The following is a 19,318-nucleotide window of genomic DNA, read 5'->3' on the forward strand; positions in this document are numbered from 1 at the left end:
GACGGCTCATCCCACCGGCCTGGCTACGACTCACCTCGGGAGCAGCCCCACTGCCCGTCTGGCTCCGACACAGGAGGATTAGTCCGGTCTCGGGGAAAGGCAAGCACCCAGTGCCAGTTTGCTGCCGCCTGCCGCTTCCAGCCCGCGGCTGCTGCTCTGGGCTCTGTGAGGAGCTCAGCGCCAGGCAAGGCTGGACCCGCTCTCACCTCACGTTTCTTCTACAGCTTTGCATCAGATGAGCCCTTCCTGAGCGCGCTGACTGATCTTCTGCCTTTTTTTTTTTGCATTTTAATAAGACTCTCATCCAGGCAAAGAGATTATAATGAGTTACACAAATCAAATTGTCAAGAACTGAAACACTATATATTCACAGTTGAAAGCCTGTATCTCAACAGGATGTTTTGTCTGCCCCATTCTTGATTCCTTTTTGGTTGGAAATGCAATTTCACTTTCTTCCTCATCTAGAAGTACCATGACTGGGCAAATACAGGCGAGTGGGCTGTATTCAAAAGGCAGTGCAGTCTGGAGTTTATGAATGAAGGAGACCCTTCTCCAATTCCAAACCATACCAAAAAAAAAAAAGAAAGTAAAAGGGACTTTTCATCTTTAAGAAACAACTAACAATTTAAAAGTGAATGTACAGCTTATTCACAGGGTGAGAAGGAAGGGAATCTTCCAACTGAATTTGCTTTACCTTGCAAATGGTTGAGGCAGCAAAGCATTTTCGGTCATTACCTCTCTGTCTTAAGCCCTGTTTCATCTTAAAAATAAATTAAGGAGCCAGAAAGCAGGAAGAAGACAAATGATAAATTTTTTACTTCTTGAGGGACTGAGTTGTTCTCCCTCCTACCACCATGACTGTGACCGTTGGTTTGTTCATCCATCCATCTGTCCTGCAGCACAAGAGTTGAGGTTTTATAGAGTTTTTTTCTCAGTCCTGCTCTGAGCTGGCATGGGAGAAGGCCGGTCTGAAGCGCTAGCGGCTGCTGTTCTTAATCGCTTCCTTTGCTGCAATGATCAGAGGAGTCAGGCTGGAGAGAGGCTTGGCTAATTTTAAAAATGGATGCTGCCCAAAGGAAAAAAAAAAAGAGAAACAAACCATTACTTTCCAAACTCAGTTACTCACAGGCTCAAGCGCTATTCCTCTGGTTACCAGGAATACGCAGAAATGGGACTGAGGGGACCACTGCACCTGCGTCTTCACGTCCAGTACCTTGCTATCACAGGCAAACATGGCTCATAATCCTATTAATCCATTTATCAAAGTGTCTTCAGCTTGCTGGGATTTTTGCCCTGCCAGCGCTCTGGGAATGCTGCTTGCTGTGCCAGGGCCTCGCTCCTTTCAGAGAACTCAGAATTCTTACTTTTTAAAGACGTGGGCTATTTTAAGTGTCAAAAAAAATGAAGGGCCTAAGCCGTTCTTCGGGGAACTCCAAGGAAATGTTTATCCCAGTAGTACGTAGGCCAACGTGTTGTTCCGAAGGCCACTGAGGTGCAGGTTTTCAGCACCAAGACAAGCAGGGAGACACGTGGCAGAGCACTGACGGACTCGGCTCGGGGTTGCAGTGAGAGCAGCAGTGTTGCCATCCCACCCCCTGACCCTCACGACTTCTTGTCTGCCGCAAAACCTGGCAGGAAATCTGTAGAAGTTCTTATCTCCTCGACCGTGCCGGGCAGCAAACGGAGCTGGGACAAGTCGCACTCAGCTGTCCCTGTTTCAGTGGCAGAAATCTCTAGAAATGGGGCTCAGTGGCAGAAACCTCCAAGAGTGGGCCCGGGTGGACAAGCGAGGTTTGCTCTGACGCTCCCAGTGAGCACCCCACAACCCCCTTCCTCCCCACAGCCAAATCTCCAACTGGTTTCACTGGGATCCCCACTGGTCGTCTCTCTGTGTGGGGTAGTCACCAACACGTTTTCAGGCCTCCGCACCTGCTGCCATTGCACTGCGGTTATTTTGCCACCACGTAAAACTGGATATTGTACCAAAATACAAAACAGGGCACAAAAATGATCAGAGGGCTGGAACACTTCTCCTGTGAGGACAGGCTGAGGGAGTTGGAGCTACTCAGTCTGGAGAAGAGAAGGCTCCGGGCAGACCTTCTAGGGGCCTTCCAGTGCTTAAAGGGAGCCTATAAATAAGACAAGGACAATGTTTTTAACAGGGCCTGGTGCAACAGGACAAGGCGTGATGGTTTTAAATGAGGAGGGGGTAGATTTAGACTAGGTAGAAGGAAGAAATTTTTTACAGTGAGGGTGGTAAAACACTGGACCAGGTTCCCCAGAGAGATGGTAGAGGCCCCATCGCTGGAAACATTTAAGGCCAGCTTGGACGAGGCTCTGAGCAACCTGACCTAGTGGAAGACGCCCCTGCTCACTGCAGCGGGACGAGATGACCTTTACAAGTCCCTTCCAACTCAACCCATTCTATGATTCTACTTATTTCTCACTCAGAAAGCACCAGGACTGGAGACTAATATGAGGGGGTTCTGATGCCTTCGAGTTTGGCTGATGTGGAAACGGCCGCGTGGCGCAGCTCTTCCGCTTGCGGCTGCTTCGCGGTTTTTACCTGCAGAAGTTCCTTGGCAGACCCTCGCCTGTCCACGTCCATCTCCAGGCAGCAGTTCAGAAAGTCGCGGAACACAGCGGACAGTCGCTCGGGGTTCTGCAGCTCTGGTGTCCCGTTCGTAGCTATCAGATACAGCGCCTACAGAAAAAGGAAACACAAGAGTCCACCCCTTTCTTTCATATCCACAACTGCTCATACAGACACATCGGTTTTTAAGGTTCAGTCTCCAGTGGCAGTTTCTTCCCTGGCAGCGGGTTAGAGATGAATTTTCTACACCAACAAAAAAAACCCCCAAACCCACAACTGATGCGGCCACAGCTATTCCAACATCAAAATGATCTTGCCTTGACAGCTGATTTCATTGGCTGACCTAGTTAGTATGAACTGCATCAGCAAAAGCACATTTTGCTTCTCCAAGTATCGACGTTGGCTTTATAGGCTATTTTAAAGAGTGAATTTGGTCTATCTGTACTATTTTAAAGGATTATTACATACAATGCATCTCTGCAGTGCTCACTGGTCCCTAAAGTACAGCTTCCACAAAACAAAGGCAGTCAAGTTTTTTTGCTCTGTTCTTGATAAAAATGGTAACCGCATGAATAAAAAACGGTAAATCCATCAGCTTATTCCTTGGATAAAGAAACATTTGGAACCTCATTTTTAACACAGACAAATGAGCTGCATGCACAAATGTATTACGAAGAAAATGTGTAACTGGGCAGACAGGAGCCACCCGCAACTATGTCTTTCAGCAGTCTCCAAATTCCAGATCAGCTTCACTTATGTGGTTAACAGAAAAACGTGGAATGGTCTAATCAGAAAAATTAGTAATTCCAGAGCTAAGGTAACCCTGTGCTAATTTTGATGCTCAAATAAATACATTAATGAGGTCTCCATCCCAAAAAATTGTCAGGAAGAAATGGTAGGCTTTGGCATTTGGGTTACCGAAAGCTCAGGCTTGGTGGCATGGAGAAAGTGGCTTGGACTATGGAAGAAATACGTTCACTAAGTATTTCAGCAAAAACGGAGAAGAAGCAGAACAGACTATGTTGCCTTTTAACTATAATCTACATGTTTCAAGCTGGATTCGCAGTGAGAAGAATTGGAGGGCAGGCCATCCCTCAAACCCACTGCTTTAGGAAAGTTTATTTAACGAAAGACAACATTCAATCTATTATGCTCCTTTCGTGTTTTCAGGTCACCTTCACAGGTGGAAGAGCCGGAACAACATAAAACCCAAAGCAAAGCATTATCGCAGAATCGGAAGTCTTATTCATCATAAATGTCCGACCGCTCACCTGAAAGCACGGTCACTCTGTGCACACAGGCCTGCTCAAACACTCATCTTTAACAACATCTAGCCTAAGCTAAGCTTAAGTTTCTTGAGCAAAGCCAAGGATGCTCGCTCCTGTGCAGCTGACTGCATTCATGCGGCGCAGTGAGTCTTCCCAATATTCCTCAGGCCAAGGGATTCTAACGTCAGTTTGAAAAACACGGGGTGAACATTATCCAATGTGGTTTACTTGTAACCAAGGTCTAACATGCTTTTGAACTATTCACACTTAAACTTGCAGAATATGACTAAAATAGAGAGTAATAATAGAAATAGGCCTAGGAGTCTCCCATAAAAACGTCTGCCATGATAATAACAGCTCTGCGCCGCTGGCATTTAAACGGACCGTGACCAAATTGACTTTGTTATTATCTTCTTAAATAAGAGGAAAATTTCCAAGCCTTAAAAGGCAAATGAACTTATCCTAGAGTCCAAACAATAAAAGCAAGCTTCTTTACTTTTCCCACAGCATAAATCACAAAATCAGTTTTATCCTGCCTGTCTGCAGCTGACCTCAGTCACCGGCCACAACGGGGAGCTGGCGTGCTGATTTCAGGTAAATTGTGTTGCCCGAGGGATGTTAATTCCCCTGCGGTAAAGGAATAGGGCACCCCTGTCAGCCTGGGGAATTTTATTCCAGCTACATCCACCTGACTGTGAAACAGGAGTGCCAGGACAAATCGAGCTCTTGTAGTTGCTCCTTTCTTGACAGAAGCGTGAATCGTGAGGAAGAGTCATCTTTAGCTAGGTACCGCACCTCTTAAATATTTCTATGACAACAGAAAAAAGTCGATGGGAAGCTGAAGTACCTTTTTATCGTGTATCTTTTGGTTTCCCATGATACAGCTGGCAGAGAAAAACAAGTACAGTACGAAGGAAATGAGCGTTTGCAGTAGCTGCAGAGCGGCAATGAGCTCATTAATTTGTTTAACATACCAAGAAACAAGAAAGCTTTCCATAGAATTGTAGCTGCAGTCTGTGAAAACGATATCCTAAAGTTATCCAGGCCACCCAGACACACGACAGAACAATATGCAGATGATTTAGAAGCCTGAAACTGCAGAAGATCCACAGCATTTGGAAAATATTCTATATGGTTTTGAGGAAAATCGACGCGCCATGCTTAATAAATGAAAAAGCAAACAGAGATGCTTAGGGTTTGGTATGTCGTGGGTTTTTTTTTAAACTGCAATCGGGGAGGTCCAACCTGCATTTCAAAAGATATTTAGCACACCAGTGTCTGTCCCTCAGGCCCTAGGCATATGCCTGATGGAAGAAAAATCACAGCGAGGGAAAACAAATATCCTCACACAAATATCCAGGATGCTTATGGCTGGAAAATGGCTCATTCCTGCGAGCTCTGCCTGGGCTGGAAAGAACCTGAGCAACACGAGACACGTTTGCTCTACACGTGGAAAACAAACTTGCTGTTAACTCTGTGACTGATGATCCTTTAATGCCTTTGTAATTTATGTATGTATTTAAATTAGTGTCACTAACCGACGCTCCTGCGTGCCTTCCATTATTACAACAATCATTCATAAAAATGAATGACCAACCTTTTGTCTTCAGGCTTTGCAGAATTCCCTGAATGTCATCTAAATGCGACTATTAACCTGACAATTAACTGTGTGCCATCAGCTAAAAACCTTACCTGTAAAAACAGGTCCTGCTTCTCAGCTCTCCTGTTTGGATGCAGCTGAGACCTCTCACTGAAGTCTCTGATTGCACATACAACGGCAGATGATGGATCCTGACCCTATCGAGGTTGATTTACCTTAGTAAAAGTAGCTGATAGCTGAGGAACTTCACGCTGTCCATCACAAGCTGTTCACTGTTCCTAGCTCAGGGGCAACAACCTCTGCAAAAGAGTCCAGGAAGCAAATACAGGTGGTACCAGCTTCAGATGCCTAATTTTAATCCACTACAAGTTCACGCAGACACACCTGAAGATGCCTTGAAGCTCTAAGTGTTCAAGTTGATCTTAACTCCAGCAGGAGAGGAGGCACATATGGAGAAAAGAAGCAGCTTGAGTCATGCGGGTAAGGGCAGGATCAGCTGAATGTGAATTTGGTCAGAGATAAAAATCCACTTCTCTCTCTAACAGTTGACCCAAGGCTTCTTGAGAAGCTGTAATCAACGCTCGAGGTAAAGGCAGCAGGGAATTTTCAGCATCCAGATGAGTAACGCTAATTCTCTTTGGCTTTGCTGCCTTATACAAGGCAAAGGCATCTTTTGCAAGGGTCTTCCATGGAAGCAAGGGGAATATGGGGTCCTCTCTTTGCAGGAAACTGAAGCGAAACTGGTGACGTGCGGAAGTCTCTGCTGGTAAAATCGGGCTGTGGTGACACAGGCCTACGGTGCACTCTACTTACTCAGCATCAGCCTGAACCCCAAACCTGTTTTTTTCTTATCTTAATCACGAGGTGGCTCCACACGCGTGCGCTGGGACCAAAAACCCCCGGGCACCTACCAAACCAAAAGTCTGCCAGGAAAACTCAAGAATTTTTTCTCAGTAAGACTGGCAAGACTGAAATTTGTGTAACTGTTGCATTTCTTTCTTAAGTGGCACGGCTCAGGGCGCTTCCTGACCATTCTGTTATTTCTTCTTTCAACCTGCAGTACAGAGTTCGGGTGCCAGCAACCAGAGAGCGCAGCCTTACCACTATGAGAAAAGCTAAAGGTCATGCTCTATTTTAATTCTAGCCTTAAGAAATATAATATATGCACATACACGGGTCAAAATTAATGTCCTATCAGGAATTAACTGTGCAGCATTTAACTCTGTTTCAGCTATCGGTCATGAGGTTTTATCTTGGCATACATTCCTCCGCTATTACACGTTCATTTGGTGTAAGAACTGGACATTTAATTTTAAGGAATTAGGATAAAACTGAAAACTTCAAAACATAAAAAAATCTATTAATTTCCTCAAGTATCTGTGCTAAAAAGATACTTTAAAAATATAAGTATTTAAGAAAAACACACTCTTTTACCACAAATCTTTTAGAAAAATAAAGGTAACAACGGCACTAGCTGAAAGGCTCAGGGAAGTAATTGGCACTGAACTAAGTCTGAAAAGGTTTCTCTGCCTGTGGATACAGCTGAAATATTTTTCATAAAAACTCCTGAACTGGAGAAACTTGCTGCTCGAAAATTCTTGTCGTTCAGAGGTACAACTCAAAGAGAGTTCAAAAACCTCCAGAGAAATTGCAAGCATCACTGAAGGCAAAAATGGCGCATACCTGAAGTGGCTACATGTCGCTTCTCTTGTGGCACAGGGTGCCCAAGGAGGCTGGGCATGCCCCATCCCTGGAGGTGTTCAAGGCCAGGTGGGATGGGCCTTGGAGCAACCTGGGCTGGTGGGAGAGAGGTATCCACAGCAAGGGGGGTTGGAACTAGATGATCTTCAAGGTGCCTTCCAACCTTAACCATTCTATTTGTAACCAAAGCGGCAGTATTTGCTGAAAGACTCCAGCGGCGTTTCCAGAATTGGGCCTTGGTGGCACTACCTCAAGCTGGTGTGACTGGGATTTTGTCTCACGGGGGACAAAACACGGGACAATTCGGAAAGACAGTGGTATGTGATTTTATTTGTGCCTTACCCTGAGAGGATTTTCATTAAGGTAAGGAGGTTCTCCTTCCACCATTTCTATTGCCATGATCCCAAGTGACCAGATGTCCACCTTGGGGCCGTACGCTTTTCTCGTCACCACTTCTGGTGCCATCCAGTAAGGAGTCCCGACCATTGTGCTCCGCTTACTCTGCTCAGGGGTGATCTGAGCACAGAAGCCAAAATCAGCTGAGGAGAAATAAAACCAAGTATTGTTAGAGCCAGCTTGAATTATGAAACCAAACAGAGGAAATCCCCACTACATGCCTGAGAACATGCTGCTGAATCGATCTGGAGGAGCTGCCACGCTGTAGCCAAGGAAATATTGAATTGGCCACTTAAGATAACCCTCAAGTTTCTTGCGGTGGCTTTTATACTCTTGAAGCTTTAGATTGTAACTCCTTCTGGAAGGGACATACACAAGTCTAAGCCACTCTTTACACCTTTTTCCTTCCTGTACCACCCTGCACGCTGGCATCACGCTCCTCGCCTGCAGCAGCGCTACCGTGGGCATCGCTTTTGGGTAACTGGCAGCCACTCAAAGGCAGCCTCACACCACATCCTGGGAACGCCGTGCCTGACCAAGGATACCTACTCAATTTGACAGATCCATCCATTCCGAGAAGAATATTGTCGCTTTTGATGTCTCTGTGAATCACTTGGTTTGAATGAAGGAAATCCAGAGCTTGCAGGCACTGATAGATAAAAAAGAAACGCGAGGGCAAAAATTAATGACCCGGTTTCACCACGTAAGGAAGGAAATGGCACTAAAAGACTTAATTTCTAGATGAATGGTGAGTAATGGCAGAATATTGGGCTGTCAAGAGGAATAGCTTGCTGCTTCAACACTATTAGAGTAATAACTTTCTAAATGAAGGCGTATTAGCTTTTGCGAGAGGAATGTCAATTATTGTTACAGACTCCCCCTGAAAACACAGACAGAACGACGGCTGCCGCAATCAGTGTGCTATCTCCATCCACATGCCAGACTAAAGAAAAAGCCAAAAAAGAAAAAGTCTCTCCTTTGGTACAAGGCAGATCACTTTCGGGCAGGAGGTTTCATCACAAAGATTTTACTGTTAGGCTCTGCCGCAGATTGGGAAATAGCACATCAGTCATTTTTCAGAAGCAAACACCATTTTGGGTGGAATGGTATCCTTTTAAGCTGAGGACTGTGATAAATGAGTCTCTATTTTTCTTTGCTGTTATTTTAAAACTCTGCCACCAGCATGTTTGCTTTTACAGGCAAGGAATGCAGTACAGACATGCTCCAGGCGAATGTTTAAAGAGGCAAAGTTGAGAATAGTAAAACTAAAAAAAAATAAATGAATAACAGTATGTAAGAGTGTAACCGCAGTGATACTGGCAGGCAGTTCACTTCAGATGCTGCTGCTTCTCCTCCATATTATAAAACCAAGAGAGAAACAAAGCTCTGAACATGAAATCACTCGGGTTCTTACCACCCGTTTAGAAGTACCATCCAGTCCAAGTAGTGGGAAGCACACGTGGGATCCCTTACCTCCCGACAGACCGCCGCGATCTGTCCCTCATCCATACAGGTCTCCGTAACAACGTCGGTTAGGGAGCCTCCAGCCAAGTATTCCATAACCACCCAGAGCTCATCACCCACTAGGTAGCTGAAAGAAGAAAAACAATGACATTGAGACAAATGCGCGCGGTTGAATTACCTTATGAAAAGGACTACAGTTGATTTTTGTTTCCAGGTCATTTCAAAACGAAGCCAGAATAAAATGAGCAGACATTCCTTCTAGGCTATACAGTACTGAGAATCTGCGCAGTCTAAACGAGGAAGGCACAGAAGTGAAATATTGGATGTCGTAGATAGCCAGCAAGTGAAAAATGCAGTCTAGTAACGGCAGAGATATATCTTAAACCAGGACATATCACATCATCTAGTTCATCATCTTAACACACAAATTCCGAGATTAACTCCAGGAACAAGGCAACACAACGTTCATAGCTGTCCACGGCAGGAGGGTGTGTACCACTGAAGACAGAAATTGGTCAACAGTTTGGAAAACCTTACATAAAATACATTCAGAAACAGGAAAAAACAATTTAAAAGCTGGCAAATTGCATGTTTCTGGAAACAAGAACCTAATCTTCCTGGCATCCACAGCAATGGAAAATAGTGGGAACAGCCCAAGGGAAAAATAGTTTCTATGATGATTTATCAGCGCTTGTCTTAAGGCACAAAAAATATGATCGATTTAAAAAAAATCTCTAGCAACAACAGAACAACATGGAGGTAGTGAACTTACAAGTTGTTGGTTTATTAAAATATGGCTGATCCAGGTTTTTGAAAAGTCTTCAAACTATATACGCCAGAAAAGATTAATGAGAAAATTCAATCCCCTCCCATGCATCATAAATGAGCAGACACGTAATGAAGAGGTCAGTCTTCCGCCAGTAACCAAAGGGATTTTTTTAATCTGTGCCTTGCAGTATGTAAATGAACATTCCTGTGATAAGACTAGAACAACTTACCTGTCTAAATAGTTAACAATATTGGGGTTCTTATTTTCCCTCATGACCAGGATTTCATTAATAATTAGTTCCTTTTTGGGCTGTTGTTGGAGATTCATTTGCTTTATGGCCACCTAAAATGACATTGAAGACCATTAACTCGAGCAGTCTGTTTGCAGGGGATCAGGACGCAAGTGGAGTCACTGTTTTTTGGAATGCTGTAGCAGAGCTCTGCCAAACTGAGCAACTCAGGTGGCAGCACCCTATTTCTCTGCTAGCTTGGGTGCTAGTTACAGGACACACATGGTTTTGCCTTGTAAAATCTGTAAAAACGGTCTTTAAACTATCAAGCACAAATCTCAAATGGTCTCAGTTTATGACCACTATTCTTATTCATGCATTTTTTGCAAGTGGAAAGTGATTTTGTTACTGTGAAACTAGATAAAAACAGCTGGCGGTACTTTGGCGCATATAGGATTTTTTATAGTTATTTCAGCAACTGCAGTTGTTCCTGACTTGATCGCATAACCAAAAGAAAACACGTACGTACACTACATATAAAATGCCATACTAAAAAGATCATTAAGGTTACACACAGGAAAAAACCCACAACCCTAGCGCTTCCTCACCTGGTAAATTTTGATTTGGCAACTCTAAGTAACATTCTTTAGCATAGTTTAGTTTTGCAATTATTTTCTGCGTTTAAAAAAAAATAATCCATAGTATGGTATTTTATGCTCAGGGTTCTAAGCAGGGCTCAGGGCTTTTAGATCCCTCGCAGACCTCTATCGAAGAGCAGTTACACAGCCCAGCGCTGCAGGTGAATGAGAAACTATCAGTAAGATTCAGACGTATTTGCTGTCAGCCAGAAACAATAAATCAGAACTTAAACCGCCCCAAAGGGCAATACGGGGAACCTGTGACCAGCCCTGAGGCCTTTCAGTATCACAGATCTTCGGATTTTACAGTTTGTATTGCTAACTGATCTATGGCCAGGTCCACAGGCAGATTTTACGCACTAAATGTATAAATTCAGATGGTATGTACAGACCAACATTCTCTCTGATGGCACAACTTCATGCACACTGGAGATTGAAGATAACAACAATTCCCAAACCGACACATTTACACTGGCAATCAAAATTATATAGTTTTTACCAGGCCCGAAAGCTTGCGGGGATTTCTTGACAGATTTCTCTCTATTCAGGAGCTGATGGAACACGGTACCAGGCTGGGACTAAAAATACTGTGGAGAGCACCAACCTGCTCTGGCAGCAGAGTAAGTAAAAAACCAATTCTCTTACAACTGGCCTTAAAATATCGGGGTGAAGCACTGATAGAGGGGAAAGCCCTGAGCAACACGTGCTGGGACTGCTGAGGCTTACCTCTTGTCCCGTGGCGATGTCGATTGCTGTGTAAACAGTTCCCGACGCCCTAGAAACAGAGCAGCAGCGAAGAAATGAGAAGCGGTTTTAGTCCCTGTGAGTGAGAGCGAGCCCAGATCCCAGATCTCTGCTGCCCGGAGCATTTATAAAAGGCCTTTGTTCACGCACTCCGGCAGCAGCGCACAGCCCGGCAGCCCTCCAGCCCTCAACCAGGCAGGGCATCCAGGAGAAAACTCAAGTCCGACACGAAGAAAAAGGGCTGGTGCAAATCTGAAATGTACGTATTTTAGTGCTAAATCACTAAATACTACGTTATTTCAGTTCAGACCTTACGAGAGGATGTCCACAAATATTAACCAATTTTATCCGGTTTTGGTTTGGTTTTTTTTTCTTTTTGGGTCTGTGGTTTTTTTTTTCCTTTTCCCTGGGAATGTAAAGTACAGTCTAGTTGTGCCTTCTCAAACGTCTTATTTGCATCTATCTGCAAAACTGAGGCGGCACCGCCCAGTCATGCTGAGAACCCTGAATGCACGTGACAGCCCTTTGAGGAAAGGATCTAGACACGGCTTTTTCCAGCGTGCAGGGAGACCCTTCTCCAGCCACCCTCAAAGTCACAGCTCGAGCATATATTGCTTCACACACAGATGGAGAACTATACAAAACAGATGATCCTTAAAAAGCTTCTTTGTGTGTCAAGAGCTGCTTCTGTTGGGCGCACCAGACATGGGTTCTAGGTTGTGCTTCTGTGACAGACCGAGGTTGTGCTGTTTAGAAATAAAGGACAAGCTCACCTGCAGACTAGACACTGTGGGGTTTTGTTTGCCACCTGCCTCTTCTTAAAAAGAAACAAAAAACCAAGGTTCTTCCCTTGTAACAATGTGATGGGCTGGAAAGGCCACCATCAGAGGAAAACCCTTTTGCGTGTAAAAGCAACCGTGGGCTTGTAAATCCTGATGAGGTTTCCTTCTGAGCTAAACCACAGGTTTATGCTGTTGTTGTTTAAGAAGGTCGTGCCTGCATGGGCAGGGAGGCAAGGGAGAGCCAGGGTGGGAATTCTGAGAAGCAGGAACACGTGTCCGGCAAGAGTCCCGCTGACTGAAAACGCCCAAATCGGTTTGCTCGTTTTCACACGATCCCTCGGCTTTTTTGTTTACCTGCAGGCTGAAATATTTCTGCAGCATTTTAATTCAACAGGCACCAGAGACTGTATGTCAGTGTTAAGAACAATGTTCTCATTGGGCACGCTATGTATTCTTTTAATATAAATGCAAATGCATTTTCCTATGACTAATTGTTGAGATTAATCCAATTTGTTTTCATAAAAAGCCAACACCATTTATTCAGACTTGCTAACACTGTGCTGTACCCTCCTGAGCAAAGTCCTGTCAGGGTTTATTTAAAAACAGCTATTTAAATTCAGATGCTTTTGGTATGCTCCAGGCCATCTGTGAGGAGTTTAGATAAAGGTGAGCAATTTAAATAAAGCTGTGAATTAATTGCAAGGGCTCTGTGATTCTGCGCTATGAACTTCTATTTCTGAGCAACTATCATTTCTCATCTGTATCTAACTTAAACGCTTCTGCAATATCTTGGTTTTAATGTGGCCAGGAGAGCACCAGGGCCCACAATTAGATCGGGGGCACTGCGATGCAGGCTGGTACCAGTTAAAAAAAACCAACCTGAAGCCAGGCTGCTCACAGCTCCGTATTAATTCACCTTTCCAGCAGGAGCTAACACTGCTTCAGCAAACACAGCCTCTTTACCAAGCACTAGCTAACTAGGTTTCCTCCGGTGTCAGCAGCATTTTCAGCCCTCAACTGCAGAAAGCCGACAAACCAGAGCTGCCCTGTTCTTCAGCACAAGCACTGCTGACGCTCGTTCACCGCGAAGCAGCTGTAAAATCATCGCGCTGTTTATTAACTCCCCAGCGGTACCAAGCCAGGACGTGCTACGTGCTGGTCAAGCTGCTTTTCCTTACGTAAGAAGCTGCTCTCCACCTGCAATCCTCTGAGCAGCCACGTCTCCTGCTGCCTTGCAGGGCTCTCACGAGCTGCCGCTACAAACCTGCTCCCTTCCCACACGACTGGCGCCTTTGGCAGGAGGGTACCCAGCTCCTTGCCAAGGCGGGCGGCTCAGGAACCGGCATCAACCAAGCACATCAGCACCGTCCGAGGCAGCGCATCTCGGCCCAGCCCTGCCGCATGTGCTATCCCCAGCCGTGCCGCCGAGTCTGGTTCCTCCAGACCATTCTGTTCGATTACCTTTGTGATGACTTTTTTTTTTCCTTTTAGGATCTTTGCCCATCACTGTAAACTGACCTGCGGCACTACAGGCGGGAGCTCGTTAGGGCAGCACCCTCACTCTTCTGTAAGAAGGACATGCAATCTTCAGGCTGTTACTACAAGCTGGAGGAAATCAGTTTAGATGTGTTTTTAGTCCACTCGCCTTTCCACAAGTTATTGAGGCACCTTTGCACAAGCTCACTCCTAGGACTGTCAAAATGAAAGATTGCGCGGGTGATGGTCGTATTCTCACGGTGACAGCAACAATCTGCCTCACACACATGTTTATTCTGACTCTCGCTTCTTCAGCTGACACTTATCTTGTGAGAGCTGGCACAGCTCTAAGTGTCCGCTGACATTTTACAAACAACAATAAGAACCAACGCTTTGGGTAGAAAGCAAGCCGGAATCTCAGAAAGGATTTTTTAGACAATGAATGGAGCAGAAACACCTTCCCACAAGTGTCCTACCAAACAGGATACATCTGTGATAAAGCCTGCCGCAGAAATATGTATCAGTTGTAGGTCAGCAACAAGCCACCCTGAGTTCAAACCTCAGAGACAGCGAAGGCAGAAAAAAAATCTCCTGATGTCAATAAATAGTTTCTGTCGTACACGGACAGCAGCGTGATCCTGGTGTTACACCGACGGTGCTGCCTCTCCTGGAATCACAACACAGCCAAGGAAATTTTGACTTAGCAGGGAGTCTGTCCGTATTTAAAATGCAAGGCAGGCACCTAATTTTGATGCAATTTCTTTTGGGTTTGCCTCCTCACATATTTCAAATCAATTCTGTTGGCAGTAGGCAAAGCTGGGTTTCAAAAGGGAATAGCTCAGTTTATTATTTTCAGTAAACAACTAAAACCTGCAGGATCCACGACTGGTCTCCTCTCAGGCAGATAAATCATCTCCTCATCAAGTACTTTGTGCGTCGACATTGTGTTTATTATTGAATTTTTGTTTTTTACTAACTCTGCTAGGAAAGAGAGCTTATTATTTAATCTCTTGGTTTCAATTTCTAAACTATGTGCTTATAACCCTGATCACCGAGTATTTTCCAAGCAAAACACTTGAAAGGAATGTTATTGAGAACTGTTATTTATCTGACACCTATCAGGTGGTAAGAAGCTCTTTTAGGCAATAAAGCTTTTTCTCCTTCCTTTTGCATGGCCATATTATCTTGAGACATACAAAAAATATTTACCCTAAGAAAATAAGCAAACAGGTGCCACACACTTCAGGGACAGCAGATCTTCCAGGTCCTGCTCCTTGCTGCAGACAAGACGTTGCCAGAATCGAGTTGCCTTTGATGATTTGTTCTAACCAGTTATAAATTCTGACCAGTACTGAGAAACAGGAAAATCTAAACCCAGTGTCTGAACATGTTTGGAGCTTGCCAGACTTCCCACTTGAGATTACACCAGCAAAACACCCGCCCGTGTCTCTGTATAAATAACTGTGATCGGACTTACCCTTGGCCAATTTTTTCAAATCGAGTGTATTTCTTCTTAGGATCTCCCACACTCACAATGCTCCCTGAAAGAAATGAAAAGGCTCATTTAAAAATGGAGATACCACCTTCCAGCTGTTCAGAAACTCAGCCTCACTGCCCAGGGGTAGGAGCCACTTGTAGTCAGTTGGGTAACAGCGACAACCCAGGCAGCTCCGCAGCACGGGTGGCATCTACAAAGATTCATTTTCTACCGCCCTTTGGAGAGTTACTTTGGCAGAAAACTTAACAACATGGAGAAACATTCACAGGAGACAGCAGAAAAGAGCAAGTGTCTGTTGTCTACAAACATTAATGAGAGCTGGAACAACAGAGCCTTTATCTTCTTAGGAATAATATAAAAAAAAATTTAATACTTCTGAAGATTAAATGCACCTTGGGTCCTGGAATCCATTTTTATGAACGGATGCCATTGTCAGAACAGCACGAACATTGCAAAGTGTTTCCAGGAGGAGATCTCAGCCTTTCACCAGTTTGCCAAAAGAATGCCTTTATGTTTTTAAAGAACGGCCGCACAAAAGATGCTGATAATGTCATGGGTGCAGGGGACAAGATTCTGAAGGTGGGACGGGATGGATGCTGCCGCCTCCCGGCAGCTCTGCGCTGCAGTGGCAGGAAGGCAGAGCCGGAACGGCCGGCACAGCGGAGCTCACAGGTCACTGAAAGCTAAATTTAAAGCATGAGAAGCTTGAGGCCTTCGTGCCTACTCAGAAGTGTAGGCAGTCCGAACGGGAAGGAAAGAAAGTGGTACTTAGGATACTGCGTTTGTGTCAAACGAGAGACAAAATCTGACACAGATTTAAAAAAACAATAGTGTTTTTTCCGGTCTGATAGTTTCCCGGATAAAATTCAAACATTGATGGCCAAGGTAGTGGCTCGAAGCAAAATGACTTCTGAAAACTTGGAACGTACAACACTGAAATTACTTTAAGAAGCTTAGTTCAGGAGGAAAGAGTTCCAATGTTTCGCAGCATATTTTGTTTGACTGATCTGGCAATATTCCTGCATCACAAATCCAAGCTTATCCTTATCTGTTCACCTGTGGATCCGCAACAAAACGAGGTGACGTGCCATTCACTACAAGTCGTAACAAACGCCTCGTTTCCTCGCCCAGGCCACTCCTCTGGAGCTGAGGGCTTCAGCGTCCAAGGGGACAGCTGACTGCATGCGTAGCCAGGAACCTGCTGCCAGCGCGGCAAGAAGACGGGGCATCAACACCACCTGGTACACCCCCTGCTAAACCGATTTTGCTGGCCTGGGCACGGTCGCTAATGGGAGCTGGAGGAGAAGAGGTTCCCGGCACGCCGGGAACACCAGCCAGCGCCCGCTGCTGAGCGGTGCCACCTCGCTGTGCCCGCCTGCAAGGGTTAACAGCAACTGGATCGCCTGCAGTCCAAGCTAAGGACGTAAATTTGATGGTTAATTTTTCATAGTTTCATCTCACTGAAATGTATAACGTAAAACAAAGCTTGCATTCTGCTTCTTTATAGTGGATCTCCACTATGAAATAACTCTTCAGTGAAAAAGAACACGACCCAGTGGACTCTGGGACTCCTTTTTAACCACCTGGAAGAAGGGATGTGAGGTGGGAAAGCGTCGCTCCTGCTCACGCCGCTGAGCTGAACCATCCCGCAGGCAGGGATCCCCATGAGACTCTGCAGCACTAAACCGAATGCTGCCGTAACCCAGAGCTGGGCTGGAAAACAGGAAAACCAGCGCGTGGTCGGTGCCTGGCCAGGTGCTATTTTCAGCTAGCTAATGGAACTGTGCATCTAGAGAACAGGTATCACTAGGCCATGCAGGTTTGCCTTAGAAAAGAATGAAGAAAAAGACTGCAGAGCAAATATTTTTTAAAAAAAGAATTTTCCAAATTTTCCGCTGATTTTGCAGTTCAGTTTTCTGGAGTTTTTCCTCAAAACGTGAGGAGCTGCTTTCATAACTTAGTTGTCTGTGGCTGGATTCCTGGATTCCCTTAAGCCAATCCATATCAAATAAAACACCATTAAAAAAAATCACCAAAGTGACTGGTATGCAGCTCCGCTTCGGAGAAGCACTCCTCACTCTGGACAGAAGATAAACATATCAGCTATTCTGATGTCTTTAAGCACTTTATCGAGTCCTAAATTAGGTGGATAAGAAAAAAAGAATTGGGCCATTTCTGTTTTATAATTACTGTGGAACATATTCACCATTTCATTATGGACAGACTTGTGTTTGATCTTATCTCAATATTACAGGCTTTACTCCCTAGTAAAACTTGGAATGAAAGGGGCTCTAAAATTCTTTTCAAGCAGAAAAGAATTATGAACGTAATTTGACATAAAAGGGGGCAGGGGACACCTTTCTAAAACTAGCATAAAATTGTCTGGAGGGGGAAAGTAGGCACGGTGGCGAAGTCGTACGCGTTAAACAAAAACAAAACAGAAAAAGGCAACCATCACGCACGCTTAAATGTAATTAGGCCAGGACTATAACAAAAGAGCATCACCCCCGTTTTCAGACAGCTTCATGAAAGCACAAAAAGATTTTCATTGTCCACATCACAATTTGCCCAAGGCAAGCCATCAGACCTTGCTCACTCGGTATCAAATTCTCAAGAAAGAAAAAGCACGAAGGCACATAAGGTTTCAACGATAAAACCCGCAATAACTCAAGGGCTCAGTCCTAATCTGGCAGACACGGAAGCCTGAATAAACGATACATATACTTATCGTTCATGTATGCAGGGTACCTGCAGATCACGCGGTGGAAGCCTGCCTCAAACATTTAGCCTGAGCTGAAGAAGCAATAATTCCTCCCTTTATAAGCTGACATATCTGCAGGTAAGTATCTGCTCTGGAATTTATTCCACTGTGCCCTCAGCTAAAGCTATTGAACTTAACCCTCGGATACTCCCTAATGGTGCTGAGATTCAGTTCCTTGTAGTCCTATCAACCTGCCAAGGGTGCAGAAAACTCGACGCAAGCCGCTGAAGTCCCACAGTCAAGGAAGGTTTCAGCCTCTGCGGTCGCAGCAGCCGCCAGCGGTAGGGCAGGTACGACAAAGAGGTTGGTCCAGCACAACAACGAGCGTCGACAACCTCTGTGAAGAAGCTACAGCCAGAGTGCAGCTCCCTGGCAAGCAGCTGCCCCCAATAAAGCCAGAACGTTACCTGCTTGGAGGTCAGACACAAGGAGGTTTGGATCAAGCCACTTTTTGTCCGTTAGTGGTAGGAGATGCGGAGTAAACTGGGCTGTTTTACAAACCCAGCCCATTTATTATCTCAGAACGCAGCGCTGGCAGCCGTTACGTGCAAGAAGCGGATTAAATTGGTTGTACTGCAGAATCGTGAAGGGCTTGATGTGTCTTCCCAGAGCATGATCTGCGCAGGGGTTTTTGGGCCAACCATTAGGATTCTAATAGTATTAATGGGCTGGGAATTAGCTCTGACAAAGTGCCACGTATCTGAGGAATATACGGTGGATGTGCTGGAAGCTGGCTTCTGAGAAATGCCTGCAGTGCAGTTTTACCTGATCACGCCACATAGATGCGTCTCTTTGACACATCTTTATAAGCACAAAGCTAAGAAATAAAATGAGGATTGTTACAAAAGTATTTGGAGTGGAGCAATGACACTGAGAATACCCACTCCTCGCTATCCATGGTGTCAAATGATGTTTTGTCAAAGGAATTCTGACAAAAAACATAGAATTATTAGGAAGATGAACTCTGACGTGTTAGAAGCAGTAGTACCAACAACAATTATAAAAGCAGAATATCTGGGGCAGGAGAGCTCCTTGAGGCTGAAGGAATCAGCTTAGTGGTGTAGCTGTCTACTGGTCAAAAAACCCAAACCAAACAAAAAAAAAAAACCAAACAAAAAAAGCCAAGATCCAACAGATTTCTGCAAAGTATTTTGGCTCCCATGACCGGTGAGAAGTCAGGCACCTAAAGAGAATTTAGGAACTCAAACATTCGGTTTAATTTGGCCATTAACACACAGGAGTTCACTGGGTCGTTCACTAGGTTACAGCCCTCTGCTCAACCAGAAGCAATCTCTGCTTTTGCCTTTAGCGTCGACGGAAGCTCTGGCAAATCCAGCGCTGTCACAGCCGCCCTCGGAGGCAGAAGGAATACCCAGAGTGCTCCCTCGCTTCCTCTAAG

The 19,318-nt window shown here is 44.9% G+C and overlaps 1 protein-coding gene across 3 annotated transcripts in view; it reads right to left on the reverse strand.

Moving 5' to 3' along the window:
• Positions 1-808: 808 nt before the first annotated feature.
• Positions 809-19,318, reverse strand: part of LOC104280401 (serine/threonine-protein kinase PAK 3) — a 35,050-nt gene continuing 16,540 nt past the window's right edge. For all 3 annotated transcript variants that reach the window (XM_009878040.1, XM_009878043.1, XM_009878039.1), the window contains 8 exons: positions 15,138-15,201; positions 11,385-11,433; positions 10,021-10,133; positions 9,032-9,149; positions 8,108-8,207; positions 7,505-7,701; positions 2,567-2,704; positions 809-1,066 (listed from right to left, as the gene is read on the reverse strand). In XM_009878040.1, the coding sequence (XP_009876342.1) occupies positions 977-1,066; positions 2,567-2,704; positions 7,505-7,701; positions 8,108-8,207; positions 9,032-9,149; positions 10,021-10,133; positions 11,385-11,433; positions 15,138-15,201 (869 nt within the window). In that variant the 3' untranslated portion in view covers positions 809-976. The remainder of the gene's footprint in view (positions 1,067-2,566; positions 2,705-7,504; positions 7,702-8,107; positions 8,208-9,031; positions 9,150-10,020; positions 10,134-11,384; positions 11,434-15,137; positions 15,202-19,318) is intronic.

The sequence above is a fragment of the Apaloderma vittatum genome, unplaced genomic scaffold (assembly GCF_000703405.1).
Source record: "Apaloderma vittatum isolate BGI_N311 unplaced genomic scaffold, ASM70340v1 scaffold9581, whole genome shotgun sequence".
Taxonomy (NCBI): Eukaryota; Metazoa; Chordata; class Aves; order Trogoniformes; family Trogonidae; genus Apaloderma; species Apaloderma vittatum.